The 14,363-nt window shown below is 47.2% G+C and overlaps 1 protein-coding gene across 2 annotated transcripts in view; it reads right to left on the bottom strand.

The window, feature by feature from the left end:
* The window catches only part of LOC139342268 (protein jagged-2-like), a 45,045-nt gene that overhangs the window by 21,570 nt on the left and 9,112 nt on the right, over positions 1-14,363 (bottom strand). For both annotated transcript variants that reach the window (XM_070979275.1, XM_070979274.1), the window contains exons 3-4: positions 7,148-7,205; positions 491-751 (exon numbers count right to left, since the gene is read on the bottom strand). In XM_070979275.1, the coding sequence (XP_070835376.1) occupies positions 491-751; positions 7,148-7,205 (319 nt within the window). The remainder of the gene's footprint in view (positions 1-490; positions 752-7,147; positions 7,206-14,363) is intronic.

Here is a 14,363-nt window from a genome sequence, read left to right as displayed (position 1 = left end):
AGTTCAACGTCTGCGAGCATCAAATCGGTTCTCGTTTTGCAGATGTTAAAATCATTAAAATCTAATTTCCTGTGTTTCCCTGTTTGTGAAAAGGCAGAGAACTGTGTGTGTTGTAACAATGGAAAACTGAAGGTGTCTCAGGGAGCGATGAGTTTCCAAACATTCTTTGGATTCTTGCAAAGTGACACTTGACATGAACTTCAATGACCCTCCAGAGTTTTTCCAAAAAGGCCGTTAAGGAGGTGAAAACTGAGAGAGCTACAGTCCGTCAGCACAGACGCGTCAATGATGCTTAGTTTTTAGCTGTTTTGAGTAACTAAAAGATAAGAATAAGAGCAAAACAAAGAAATTTGGAAAGAGATATGATGATGTGATGACTGATCTGACCCCACTTTACTGTTTTCTGTCAGTTAACGTGAGGACTCTTATGGAGCCCATCACACGCCGGCCTGTGTGTCACTGCATGTGTTCGCAGATGTTTTCTCTGTACCTGTTTTGCAGCTGAGCGTGAGGTTCGTCCAGCCCTCCATACACTCTCTGTTCCCGAACTGGTCGCACGCGTAGTGGCCGAAGTAGTCGTCTCGGGGACGGCAAACCTTGTTGCACTTGCTGCCGTAGTAGTGTTCGTCGCAGCGTACGCGGATGGCGTACTCGAGGCTGGCGATCAGGCTTTTGTACTCCACCGTCTGCTTCTCCTCGCCGGGGTTGATCATCCCTTTGTGGATGCTGCGCTCGATCAGCAGCTCGTCATCTGGACAGAAGACAGACGAGTCAGCATGTTCAGGCAGTGACGCTGTTGAGTTCTTCACTGATTACTCTAAGCTGTGGATAATATCTTCAGATGCATCATTAGAATAAAAGCAAACAATGTTTTCGCATCGGAGCTGTTCACAGTGATGACGACGGCAGGTTCACCTCTACAAACTGTTAGTAATTAAGGTCCTTGAGTTCAAACAGGACGAAGACAAAAGCAGCACCTTGTTTCTAACGGACGACCATCAATTCTGCCAGCTGAAAGCTGCAGCTAGCGAGCTAATTTAGCTAACATTAGCTCCATGAGTTGTTTGCGCACACTGTCTATGGCTGACTTTTAATGTTTTCAGCTGGCTTGTTGTGGAACTGTTAGCTTGCCTAAACAGTTAGTTTGGCAAGTTTAAACTTAACAACATCCCACAAAGAGCCGGACAGAACCGCTAATGACCATTAGGGGAATACCATATGGTGGCTCGAATGGGACATTTTGTAATGTAATCTGTTAACACCACAAAATAAAGCAGCTACCTTGGAAACATCAGTACAATAGAGTTGCTAGCGATATATTATGCTAGTTAGCTGGCTATGCTAATGTTTGCAGCTTATACAAGGACAGAAAAACACAGTGTTCAATCAGCTTTTTGCATTTTTGTTTTGGAAAGACTAAAAAAGATGTCCAGTATCGCTCTGATCTGCCGTGCAGTGCTAGCTACGGTGGCTAAGCTACCATTGGACAGTCACCCATCGTGCTTTCAGGCTTTTAGACAGAAAAATAAAACAGTGAAAATTCGACAGGTTAAGTATTTGGGTCAGTTAGATATGAGAGTCCAAACAACAAAAATTGTGAATGACATTCCAAGAAACAGGGCAGATTCTGGGATTTGACCCAACAACCCCGGTGTTCAGCGAGATAAGATGGTGCACGAGGCTTCGAAGAATGCCTGTTGCTAGCACACATCAGAGGGAAGGTGTAACCTCCGGTCAAACTTCACTCTGTTCCACCAAGAATGTGGAAGAAGAAAAAACAGAAGAGGAAAACGGGGGAAGAATAGGAAAATTAAGCAAGCACAAACAGAGGGTGTAGAGCGAGGTCTGCGAAGGCTTGATAACCAAAACGCTTTTTCAGTTTTCCTGCTTGGTGAAATGCTTCTCTGTGCCCCCTCCCCCCTCTCAGGATATCCAGCCCCAACTCCATCGGAGCCAGGCCGGAAATAATAAGAGACGGGAACAGACGAGGAAGGGCGACATAGGAAAGGCCCTTTAGCTTGTTCTCAAGGAACAGAAGAACCGTGACCCAGCAGGCTTTGCTGCTCGCAGAGCCCGGTGTGACCTGGACAAGACAGAGCTGGAAGGAAGAAGTCATCCTCGCTGCTCGCGGGGCGTCGACACAGCCCAAGTTAGAGGTTTCAGTCCCTTAACATGACATGAGACCAGTGCAGGGGCCATAATCAGCTCCACTCTGACAAGCTGGTTTGACTTTGAGCGTTTCCCTTTTATTCGTGTCCTGTGTGACCATGTCAGCTCGTCATGAGCCAAGACAAATGACCCAGAACTGGAGATACGTGCTTTACACTGAACATGATTGGTTTTCTGTTTTGTTTCGTTAAACTTGCTTAAAAAGGTTTTTTCTTGCACACTTTGTAACAGCTTCACAGTCGTAGACTAAATGTAGCAAATGTAGCAAGTGGAATTACGTTAGAGGACCGACTCACTGCGACAGCTATGAAAAGTAAAACGCAGGACCTTCACCCAGGAGACCGCCGTTCATGGCCCGTTTGAAACCGAAAGTCGACGCTAACTCATTTTGACTAACGTAACATACTTGAGTTATGTAACGTACGTAACAGGAGCTTTTTAAACCCCAAAATGATCCTTTCCTCAACCTGATCAAGCCTAAACAAAGCAAACTGCAGCTGTTTCACGACGTTAACTGACCAGAAAGGTTTGGTATGATAAAGTTCTGGTACGTCTGTTGCTGATAGTCATACATATTGTTTTGGGAGTCACTGACAATCAGCCTGTTCAGTGTTTTATGTATGAGGAGGTGCTGTGAAATCTCTTCACTTCAGCTTACAGACGACTTTCTAAATGAAGTCTGAACTTCAACCTTTAAATCATTCTTGCCCTCCAGGTGTGAAGGGTTGGATTCACTTTCACGACATTTATAACCCTACAGTAAAAGCAAACACCCCGTTGTATATTTAAACATCGTCATCATAACTGCTGAAGTTCAACGCTGTAGAAAAAGGGCCAAAAAGCCACAAAGAATCCATTTTCCTGCTGTCCTGATTTACTGAGTCTCTCTGCGAGCTAACACACTGCCACAGATTTCAGTCCCACACCCACCACCTGAAACACCCAGGCAGGCACTCACTCACTGCTGTTCATCTCCAGCAATTAGATATAAAAATATAGACCAATCATGAGCTCTCTCTGAACTGGAGGAGACGCGCTAAGAGAGGCCGTTGTTACTAGGGAGAGCAGGAGAGAGTGGGCCATATAAAACCGGCTTACATAAACAACGAGGGGCTTCAGATCCGAGCAGCTGATCGTGTCGAGAGCAGCACGATTGTGCGTGTGAAGATCCATGTTGTAAACAAAGCGTGACTGCTTTTCAGTTTTCAGTTACAGGCGTCGAGCTGTTAGGGGGCTGCAGCGCTTTGCTTTGACCTTTGACCTCCTCACAGCAGTTTATCAGACCCCTCACCTGAGCTCACCTGTCAGAGAGGCGCGCCGTGCTCGAACTGGAGTAAAACTGGCTTCATTTGTACATAAATCAGGATCTGATCGCAGATTAACTGAACAAGAGCACAAGTCCAATCAGACGTTCAATGGCAGCTTTCGGCACTCGCCGCTTGCCAAAATCTTGTCCGCACCAAAGAAATATTGAGCTGTAACTCCCAGTTCTCAGTGCAACTTTTCTCCAATCCATCTGTTTCCAGTGAATCAAAACCTATAAAATGACAGAAGTGATGATAAATGTCCATCAGACAAAAGCGTCAGTGAACAGGACAGGACTGTTCAATATTCATAATAATCTAAATATTAAAGGCTTGTCTGCCTCTCTTGTGACCCTCATCAGCAGTTAAACCAAACGGTGACTGTCTGAGGTTAAAGAGTCTTTGTTTTGCCCAGCTTGACGCTCCAGCCGGGTGGAGTTGAAAGCATCGAGACGCTTCAGATAGCGTAATGGAAATTATACGGCACAAGAAATTGCAGTTACTCAACTTTAAACTGCCGTGCCAAAACCTTATAATGAATCTTTGAGCTGCAGCATACAGCACACACTCCCACTTCAGTAAAGATGTGAATTATCTCATTTTCATTGCTCACATCAATCTTCATCATTATACGGCGTGAGCAGGCTACCACTTTACTTTTCCAACGCTGTAAAGTTTTAAGTTGTTAGTTTGTGGTCACGAGGCATGAATCGATATCTGCCGTGGGGCTGGGCAGCTCCTTCCAAACAGCTTTCTGAAACCTTCATTTCACTAAATAAACTGCATATTTAATGTTTTTCTTATTGTCAGATACAAAAAAGAAAAGTCTTAGTTGGTCTATCAATACGCTCTGACTTCCCTACCCTGTCTTCATCTCTCATCCACAAGCCCATTGGTTCCCACAGAAGACCCAAATCCTTAAAAATAGCCCACAAATATACTTAATCTCAGTTTAGAAGGAGGCTAAATCATTAGCTAAAGCGGCTGGTCTCTGCAGACTTTAGCTAACCTTACTCAAACAGCAGGAAATGGTGCATTTGTCAGGGACTATTTTCAGTGGTGGATTAATCCTCGTTTGGTGGTCTAGTGAGCGTTTGGGCCAGCAGGAACTCATTCAACCCTGGTTTTCTTTAGGGGGAGATTCTCCAGTCCAGATGTTCCTCTGCTATCAGCACATCTTTCTCAGTATCAGTATATCTGGAAGCCAACAACCCAGCAGCCCACAGAGCCAACAGCAGCCCCGTCCTCCTCTCTCCTGCCACTTCGGCTTTGTTTTCAAACAGGCGGTGGCTTCCTGAAGCATAAACAGTCTTCACAAAGCCGTCTTTTTCCTGGGGCCTCTCCAACCTGCTGCCCAGACCTGTTCGCACAGGGCTGCAGCAGCAGAGCCTGTGACGCAGCGCAGGAAGCTGCCTCGTGTGCTCACCTTCAGCCACCCATCTGTAATCCGGCGCTATTATAACCATTATCGTGACGCCATCGTGTTTGTTGTTTGGCAGACTTGGTCCTCATTACGATGTCCACAGCTCATCTGTCAGATTGGTTCTGGGGCCGTCGAGGCAGCTTGAAGTGGATCAGGATACAGAATCTAAAGCTTGATCAATTTTCTAATTCATTTATTAATTGTTTTTTGCGCCATCATGAGTCCAAACTCCAAAAATATTTGAGTTACATGATAAGAAAGTGGGCAGAGCTGAGATGATTAGTTGAAATGACAGAAACTTGCTGATTTTCTTAGTCTAATATGAATGTATATTTAGATTTTCATCCATTAAACACATAAAATAAGCCATCTGAATATGTAAATGTGAGCTTTAGGAAACACGGATGAGCATTTTTCATTAATTAACATTTTGCAGATGATTACTTGATCAATGGAGACTTGAGAAAAGCAGCAAATTGTGACTTTTGAGAAGTCTTCACTGACTTAGATTTGCTGTCAGTAAATTTTAGGTTCAATGTGGACTGTGCGACTGTGTTAAGTCAGCTGATGATTGGTGCTGGCAGACAATCAGAGGACTCAAAATGGGCTCTCGGGCACATCCCTGGATTCTTATTCGTGTGCACACCTGGCCTGAAACAGATGTCAGCTCTCTCTAATCGTGCTTCAGTATCACTAATGCTCGCTCGACCTGCATGTAACGCCCACAGCTGGATGCAACAGGTTCATGCCTGCTCCGACTTTTGTCCAAAGTAATTACTGAAACTGTAGGAAATTCCAAACTGTGGCAGAAACGGACGAGTTAAAGGAAGTAGATAATAACCCTTAATCTGAAAGCATCTCCTGAAGCACACTGACCGTCACAGACTGACGCTCATGGACGAGTTTAGCTTTAGCTGTGAAGCTAGCAGGTGAGCTTTCACTTTGACAGGACGATTAGCTGCTGACAGATTCTGGGATTAAACTCGAGATTGCTCAATGACAAAATAATCAGTCCAAGTCACGAGACGGGACACGAGACGTCGCCCCCGGCCCGCCTGTCACTGCTGCCTCGTCCCTCCGAGGATCAACACAGCGTCCCTCTGGCCGTCACGCCGTCACATCTACAGGTGGTCGAGCAAGCAAAGACTAAAGCGTCCCGCCACCAGAGCCGGCGTCCAGGCTGAGGCACGGCGGCCTGGATGCCAGCCTGTCACGGTGCGGCTGGATAATGAAGTGCCGTGCGGTAGCCGGACAGCTGTCGAGATGCTAATTAGGAGACAGACATCAGAGGAGAGAGAGCCGTGCTCCGTAATTAATGGCTTAACGATGCAATGCTCTCGCAGGCTTAATATAGAGGAGAGCCGAAAACGGTCTGAGTGACCCTGAAGGGGGTGAGAAAAGGGGAGACGCCGGGGGAGGAGCACAAATGAGCGACCTGCCAATCAGCGAGATGTCTGCAGGGGAGAGTCCTGCTCACAGGTGAGTTTTTGGATGGCTGTCACGCTCGCACAGGAGGGACTCCTACGTTCTCCACATGTATGTGGCACATAGCGGGAACATGGTGAAGGGTCCAGTGTTCCTCAGGTCTATGTGCGCTCTCCAAACCAGAACCAGAGCCGGAAGCATGGCGCACATCTCCCATTCCTTTCATTTCTCCAGTTAGGTTGGCTGTTTGGCTTCCTTTGCATTGCTGTTCCTCAAGCTAACGCCTGCCCACCAAATCATCATCATTAGAAACACGGTGGTTAAAAACAACAAAGCAGGCGCAGCAGCAGCAGGTAGGAAGAAAGCCGGAGGTCCTAAATCAATGTGACGGCGAGCAAACACCTATCCTGTGTTATCGCATCGATTGCATCCCTCAATTAACCCTTCTTCCTCCCAGCAGCACTGGGGAACGTAACCAAGCAGAGGAGCACGAGCACATAAACAGGAAACAGCTGTTTACAAAAGAATTCAGCGTGCAGGCAGGTCAGAACCAAACTTGGCTTCGCAAGTGGATCTAATGCTGCGTTCACGTGGATTCAGGCAGACGGACACCCTCTGGACGCCGGGGGACAAACAAGCGAAGCCCAAAGAACCAACCAGTTTAGCATTTGCTAGCTACATTATTATGGTAATCTGCCAGCAAACCAAAACCTGAAGCAGATCCTGCGACCGGATCACATTTAACGGAGCTGACACGAGACAGACAAAGCAAAACCTGAGAAAAGAGCAAAGACGACTTGTCTTCTGTGTGAAACAGTGTTCTTACCGTTGCTGTGCGTGCCGTTGTCTCTGTCCCACACCTCCACTATCACAGTGTACGCTCGCTGAAACAGAGCAGGACAGAGGGCAAAGGTTATCACAGTGCACGCTAACACACACACGCACACACACGCACAGAAACTGAGATATGAGCTGCCGTCACTCAAAAACAGACACACACGAGCGCTTTCAAACACACACGCGCATGCACAAACACACGCACACACAGATACTTTGCATAAAATGTGAGTAACGATGGGAAAATAAGTCCCGTTCCCACCGCGTCACTCATTAGCCTCCATCTGCCTGAGGCTGGTTAACGAGTGCAGCCGCAGAACAAAAGGTTCACCTGGAAACCAGCAGAACCCATTTTTCCATTTCCACCCAACAGGTTTGCTTAAGACCAGAATCTGGCTTTACAGCCAAAGAACCGCATCCAGGTCTCCTTTGTCATTTCTGGATCAGTCCCTTGTCCCGGTCCCAGAGGGCGGACGCTCGTTGTCGCCGTGGCTCCACAGGGAGGTCAGCACCCCTGGAACCAGCGGGGTTTGATGACTTGCTCGAGGGCACTCCGTGTGGTAATGTATTGATTTCCAATGGGGAAATTCATTTTTCCTGCCTTTTCCTCTGGGACCATTTTACCATTTTAAGCCAAGAGTCAGAGACTGATGATGGAGTCGATGCTGTTCAGAGTTTCTTATAGAAAATAAAAACTAATGAGAGAAGAAAACACTTTTTCTGAGACCTAAAATGAGTCCTACACCTTCAGGAGATGAATGAACGTCAGAATATGAAGCAAAGTCAGCCACAGACTGAACACATGAGACTAACACACAGCTTTGAAAGCGTTAAACATGGCAGGAAATGCCACAGCAGCGTTTTCGGTGTCCTGCTGAATACATTTCTTCACGCTCACTGTTAAAATCATCCTGCTGTGGTTTATCACACGAGCGAGGCCCGACGCTCAACCGGCTTTCCTTTGAGATCTGACAGATCGGCCGACGTCCGGAGATCTATGGAGGCTCTTCTGCATCACGCTGTGAATCTGCATTACGGAAATCACAGCGGCTGCAGCTCCTCTGGAAAAGAGCTCAGAGTCTTTGGAGTGTTTGCACGCTGGGAAACGCACACGGCGCGACTGAGGGCGTGGGGACAAGCCCGCCGCATGATCCGTCACCAGTATGATGCACAAGTGTCAGTATCTTCAGTATGTTTTTACCCTTTTTTCATCCTTTAAAGTTACAATCTCAATGATTTTAATTTAAACAAATGTCCATTAAGTCATTATCTATCCCCAAATGAGGTGCTGATGCCAATCAAAGTATTGCAATATACATATATTTGCAGTATTACAAAGAAAAATGCTGAATTCAGGCTGAGCACTTCCTCCGACTGCGGCCTCATGAGTGGACTTTTATTGTGAAGGAAACGTGTTTTTCAGTGAGCTTTGCTGCTAAATGCATCTACAGAACAAGAAAAGGGTAATTTCCAGCATTTTCTGACAGCGGATCAGGTGAAACACTGCAGGTGATCAGCCGCAGTGAGCTGTTAGACGAAGAGCTGCAGATTTAACGGTTTTCTGTTCAATAAAAGCAACATTATCTTAATTACTGCACATATTTCAGAGCCATGATTCTGTGGACATGAAGCGTAAAAGCCCAGCATGCCGGCACACTATGCCCTACTTTCCAGAGCAGAGCGACTCCGCCATCCCACAGAAACAAACTCTCTCTCTGGATTGTTTCAGGTGCAGAGCTATTTTTTTCCTTTTTTTCACGGGCATCAGCAAACAAACCGAAACGGAGCTCGCTGTCTGTCAACTGCATGGGGCCGGACGAGCAGCTGTGAGTTCCCATGACCCAAGTCTGACTCAGAGCGACTGAGGGCTGCAGGGAAGATTACAGGGGAGGTTACAAAGCTCTGCTGCCAGAGATTAGAGACGGAGAGGAGACAGGAACATGAAACACAAAGGTACAGAGCTAAAGTGCTTTACGGCACTTTTAAGGTGATTTTATGGCACTCAGATGGGGGGGGGGGGGTTTCACGGTTTGCAGAGACAGAAAAGATGCAAGAGAGAGAAAATCATGAGTCAGATGTGAGGCCGTGTTGTTACAGGTACCTGGTGGCTGCTTCAGGGTGTGTTCACAACAAGCAGGTTCGGAGCTGTTTATGTAAACGAGGCAGCATTTACGTCTTTAAGTTTGGCTTCGATCAGGTGAGAAACTGCAAAAACAAGTGCAGGAACAGAAGCCCGAAAAAGCAGGAGCGACAAGAAACAACCCGACAACGGGAGGTTTAACGGCCATGAAGGCTGCGAAAGACGATTATCCTCAATCAACTCTTTAAGCTAGAAAATGACAGAAAGTAGGAAAAAATGCTTCCAAGGTGACTCCAAAATCCATCTTACAGTGATATAAAACAGAGAAGCATGTTTGTCAGTCACCCAATTCATCCATCAGCTCATTGTTTCAACACCTGAAGCTGCTCAAACTCGGCTTTCTTGTTTCATGACTTTTGTTCAGAAGCTCATCGGACGTCAGTGAATTTCTCTGCTGTGATCTGGAGCAGCTGCAGAAACGCTAACCTGCTGCAGAGCTCTGCAACGAGCCCGTCGGCGGCTCCTGAGTTAAGATGGTTTTGTCAAACTGTAAGTGAAGAATAAACAGCTGCTCCGCTGACATCCATCACTTCAGCGGCTGCACCCACACTATTGTCTGCCGGCATTAAGCTCCCTCAGTGAGCAGCACATGAACCTGATCCCACAGCACGTTTGGCTAAATGTCAGAGCTCCAGAGAGAAAGAAGAAGAACAAAAGAGAACGGATAAATCAGTGCACGAAAATGACAAATGATGTTTATCCAACTTGTAAAAACAGACTTGAGGAAGTGAAGGAGATAAAGCAGCAGATTCATTACAGAAGAGGAGCAAAGCGGGCGGAGGTCTGCTGAGAAACCACGAAACTGTCCAGTTTACGAAGACCTGGACGTGGAGCATCGTGCCCCCCTGCCTCTGAGCCCACGTGGACTGCTGCTAGCCTAAGAGTCTGTCCTGTGTCCTGTGTCCCCGTCCTTCAGCTCCTCATCAACACTATTAATGGAGATAATTTGCCATTTTAATGTTGAAACACAGAGCGGGACCAAACACGGGACAAAGCATCCGACACGTCTCAGACAGGTTCTGCGAGCCTGGAGGTGGAACGTGACGTCACCACGCCTCCAGAGAGAGGCAGAGGGGTTCACAGCAGCAGGTTTTTCCCATCATTCCCTCTGAGAGCGTAAGAACACGCTGCACCGCCATGAAGCGAGAGGCGGGGACATCAGCGACGAATGGGACGAGACGGGGACACTGTGGTCTGCAGGGACACTGTCCAAACTCCTCTTCTTCACGCTGGGAGCGCAGTCAGCTGGTAGGATCCCACTTTGTACTACAGCAACGTGATGAAGAGGGATTTGATGTGTTGTGGCAGCTTCTGCACACTCTGAGCTGCTAAAGCCAGTTTTTAGCCAATTTTTGACAGACAACATCGTCTGCACAGAGCAGATCGAGCAGGACAGGAAGTCAGACGCAGGAAGTGAATCCAGTAAAATTATAAACCAGATGACCATGTGCAGATCATACACTAGCAACAAAACAACAGTAAATACAATTAAAACAGACTAAAAAGGAAACCATTTAACTACAAAAATGATCAAATCAGCTAAATCTGAGCAGATGGGGCCAAACTGGAGACACATTCGGGTCACTAATCACCCCGAGATCAGTGACCTGAATGTGTCACCGTTTTCCCAGCAGGTACGCTGCAGTTCATCAGCGTTTTTCAGCATAAAGCACATCGGAGGGATATCAACCAGCTCAAACTCTGTCAGGTGTGGCTCACAATCTCTGAACTACTCCTGTATTTCCACGTCACTAAAACCAGGAGCTCAGACCGAGCCTCCTCTTCGTCAGAGACGACACGGCGGTGATTTATGAGCCCGCTGAGCAGCCATAACTCTGCAATGAGCGAAAATAAGTCAACATTATCATAATCAATCTTTCCCTTTGTAATCCATTTTAAATGTCACAGCCGGACAGATGGGGCCGTCCCACGGCCTCTGCGGAGCCCGACATGAGTGTGTGTGTGTGTGTGCGTGTGTGCGCGTGCATGTGTGTCCTTGAAGGACAGGAGCTGCAGAGTCAAAGTGTCACATCTCTGCCGTCTGCGGTGAAACGACCTTATGAGTCGACTCTGTGTGTGTGTTCTTTAAGTGTGTGTGATGGGGGGGGGCTTGGGGGAGGGTGGGGACGTGTTGGGGAGATACTTGACACCTCCTAACCAATTTACAGGAGTCAGAGGGATTTGGCTTTTCATTAGGCGAGGAGAAAGCAGCCCACTCCTCGCCGCCTTCACCTGTTCAATGAATAAATTACTGCTTCAGCGCAGCAGGAACAGCCGCCAGCAGCTCCGCTGAGAATACACTGTACAGTGTGGAGCCGCTGCACACACTGCGCGTTGTGTTTTTATACATGCTGATGAGACTTATTTATTATAAACAAGACTCATTCTTCAGCTCAGCTCCTTTCTCGATCAAGTGTCTGGGATAAGCTCTTCATATGTGGGTGCGGAGGCTCGTTTCTGGCCTCTGACGTGCAGCCTTTGCTTTACTGTTCGTGATGTGTGTCTGTTACGGTTACTCCACCACCGTCAGCTGCGACGACAAACTGCCAAACAACTCTCTGTTAGCTCTGTTTTTGGTCTCCACCACCTCCTGAGACGCTGCTAAATGCTCCACTGTTCACCAGCTAACTGCATCAGGCGGCGTACGCTGGTTTTTTGCAGCTTTTTCTCTGAAAACAGCTGATTCCACAGCCGAAAACGACGCCATGACAGCCGAAATGGTAAAGGTGTGTCCAGAAGAGCTGAAGCTCAGCGTAAAGATCCATCGAGGTGAGCTGAGCTGCCCATACATATGTAGTTAGAGTAGAAACACTGGTTATAGCTGCAGAGTACACAGAACGCAGCACTCTAGTAAATAAGTTACCACCACAGAAGAAAAACACACTCCCACAGTCTTAACCTGAGATCTGATGATGATCTAATTGATCACTTCAACATCAGTGTGTATGTTTGTTTATCAGTTTTGGGAATCGTTGATAAATAAACGCTGCTTAAATCAATATTTTGAAGCTTCCAGTCACAGATGTTTGGAGGCTCTTTCGAGGGAAAAACAGCAATAAACAGAAGAAGAAGAAGAAGAAGAAGAAGAAGAAGAAGAAGAAGAAGAAGAAGAAGAAGAAGAAGAAGAAGGTGATCAGCAGATACTCGTTAACACACTGGCTGATCAACAATGTGTACACAGTGACAAACAGCGAACACGCCATCACTGCTTAAGGTGGACTGAAATCGAGAGGAATGTTCCTTTAATTGAAAATTCACTGGTTTGAAAAAAGAAAAGAAAAATCCTGAGACCCAATTAACAACTTTCCTGGAGTTGTGATCAGAGAAGAAATGTAAAAAAAGCAGCAGCAACACCTGTCACGTCACACCTGTTAGTCTATTGACATGAATAAAACATGTCGCTCCCGGCAGAGAGGAGCCGGGATGGTTAATTTAGCACATTATTAACAGAGCGAGCCCACCGCCCCTCCACCCACCACCACCTCTTCTCTCTAAGGAGGCCTCACCGCGCCAACCCTCCCCCAGGAGGCCTCGTTCAGACAGCAGATCTAATCAAAGCTAATCTAATCAGGTCTTTATACGGAGCTGCACAAGGAAAAATGACCCACTTCACTTTTCCCACACCAAACGCGTGAAAAGCTATTTCTGTCGCTGCAGGTTACGCCGGCTCCTCCAGCGACGGAGAGGAATTCTGGGAATTTTTCCCTCTGTAGTGCATGGATGCTATGTGTGCTCCGCAAAGGCAGCGGAAAATACCGCCTTAAATCCATTAGTTAGTCCTCTGATGCAGTGACATTCTTCAAAAGGACTTTTCCAGTCATGTAAGGTCTCATGACGGAGTGTTTGTGCTGCGCTTTGGAAACGTTTTCCACCATTTCTCTTTGCTCTTCATCAAATTAAGGTTCCAGTGATCTCAGTGAGTCACAGCACGCACAGAGCTACAATCTGAGTAAAACACTGCGCCGGGGTTTTCATTACCTCCTCCTCAAATTGGCTACAATCAGATGCTGCCGCTGGGAATGCGGCGGCACTGACTCGACCTGAACTCCCGCGGCCGCGCTGTGCAGATACAGGACGGCGGCCACGAGGCAGGAGCAGAGACGTCTCGTCCTTTATTGCTTCTACCACGACCACAAACGCTTATCGCTCCTGGATCTTGGACTCTGAGGCGATGCTCCGTCTCCTTGGAGGTATGTACAGAACAACAGCTGACCTGCTTTCATGCACTTGATTCCGGCTTCTCTGAAAGTTTGTTAGCAAAACAGAGAAAACGAGATGATGTCGAAGGTACGAGCAAAATCTGAACCTCCAAAATGATTAGAAACTGAATATCTAACAAAAACTCGGCCTTCAGTCAGAAAAAGCAAATTTACTCATGTCAACATCGCTGAAATCCCTTTAATCCCTGTGAAAAATGGCTTCTTCATATTTCAGGCTTTCGTACAACAGTTGTCAAAATGTGGAGCGTCTGACAGACGTGTGATACTGGGAATGTGTCTGCGACCAGTTCCAATGCTTGGCTGGAGCTGCTGATTCAACAACAGCCTGTAAACAGAGCGAAGAGGAAGAAAAGACCACAGAGAGAGAAATCCAGGCCCGCCATGACCAGAAGAGTCCACCATGACTCACGGAGGAAATTCAGCAGGTTTTCACAAGCTGCTCGGTTTCAGGGCTCCGATGATGGATTCAGACGTGGAGAAGAGGCAGAAAGCTGCAGCGTCACAGGTGTGAGGATGCTGAACGACGGCAGGCCGGGGTTTCTTTCAGCCATGATGGACTTTTAGCTGCCTGATCTTCACCAGGCTGCCGTCACAGAGGCAGCAGACGACTCTGAGACAAGCTGTTAATTGATCATAGACGCCGTTCCACCAGCCCGTCAGTCTTCATGCAAACGGCCGACAGAGCGCTGAAGCATCAGCTCAGAGGGAGCCAGCAGAGCAGCTCGATGAAGGTCTGAAAGACTTCTGCAGGCTTCAGGTCCTCCAGCGGGATGAGCTTTCCTCTTCCTCATGTAATATCAAATTAACTAAACCCCTTCAGGATCTTTAACCGCAGCTCATAATTG

This window comes from Chaetodon trifascialis, chromosome 14 (assembly GCF_039877785.1).
Source record: "Chaetodon trifascialis isolate fChaTrf1 chromosome 14, fChaTrf1.hap1, whole genome shotgun sequence".
Lineage (NCBI taxonomy): Eukaryota > Metazoa > Chordata > Actinopteri > Chaetodontiformes > Chaetodontidae > Chaetodon > Chaetodon trifascialis.
Note: the sequence above shows the minus strand (reverse complement) of the source record. Positions and strands in the feature narration are given on the sequence as shown.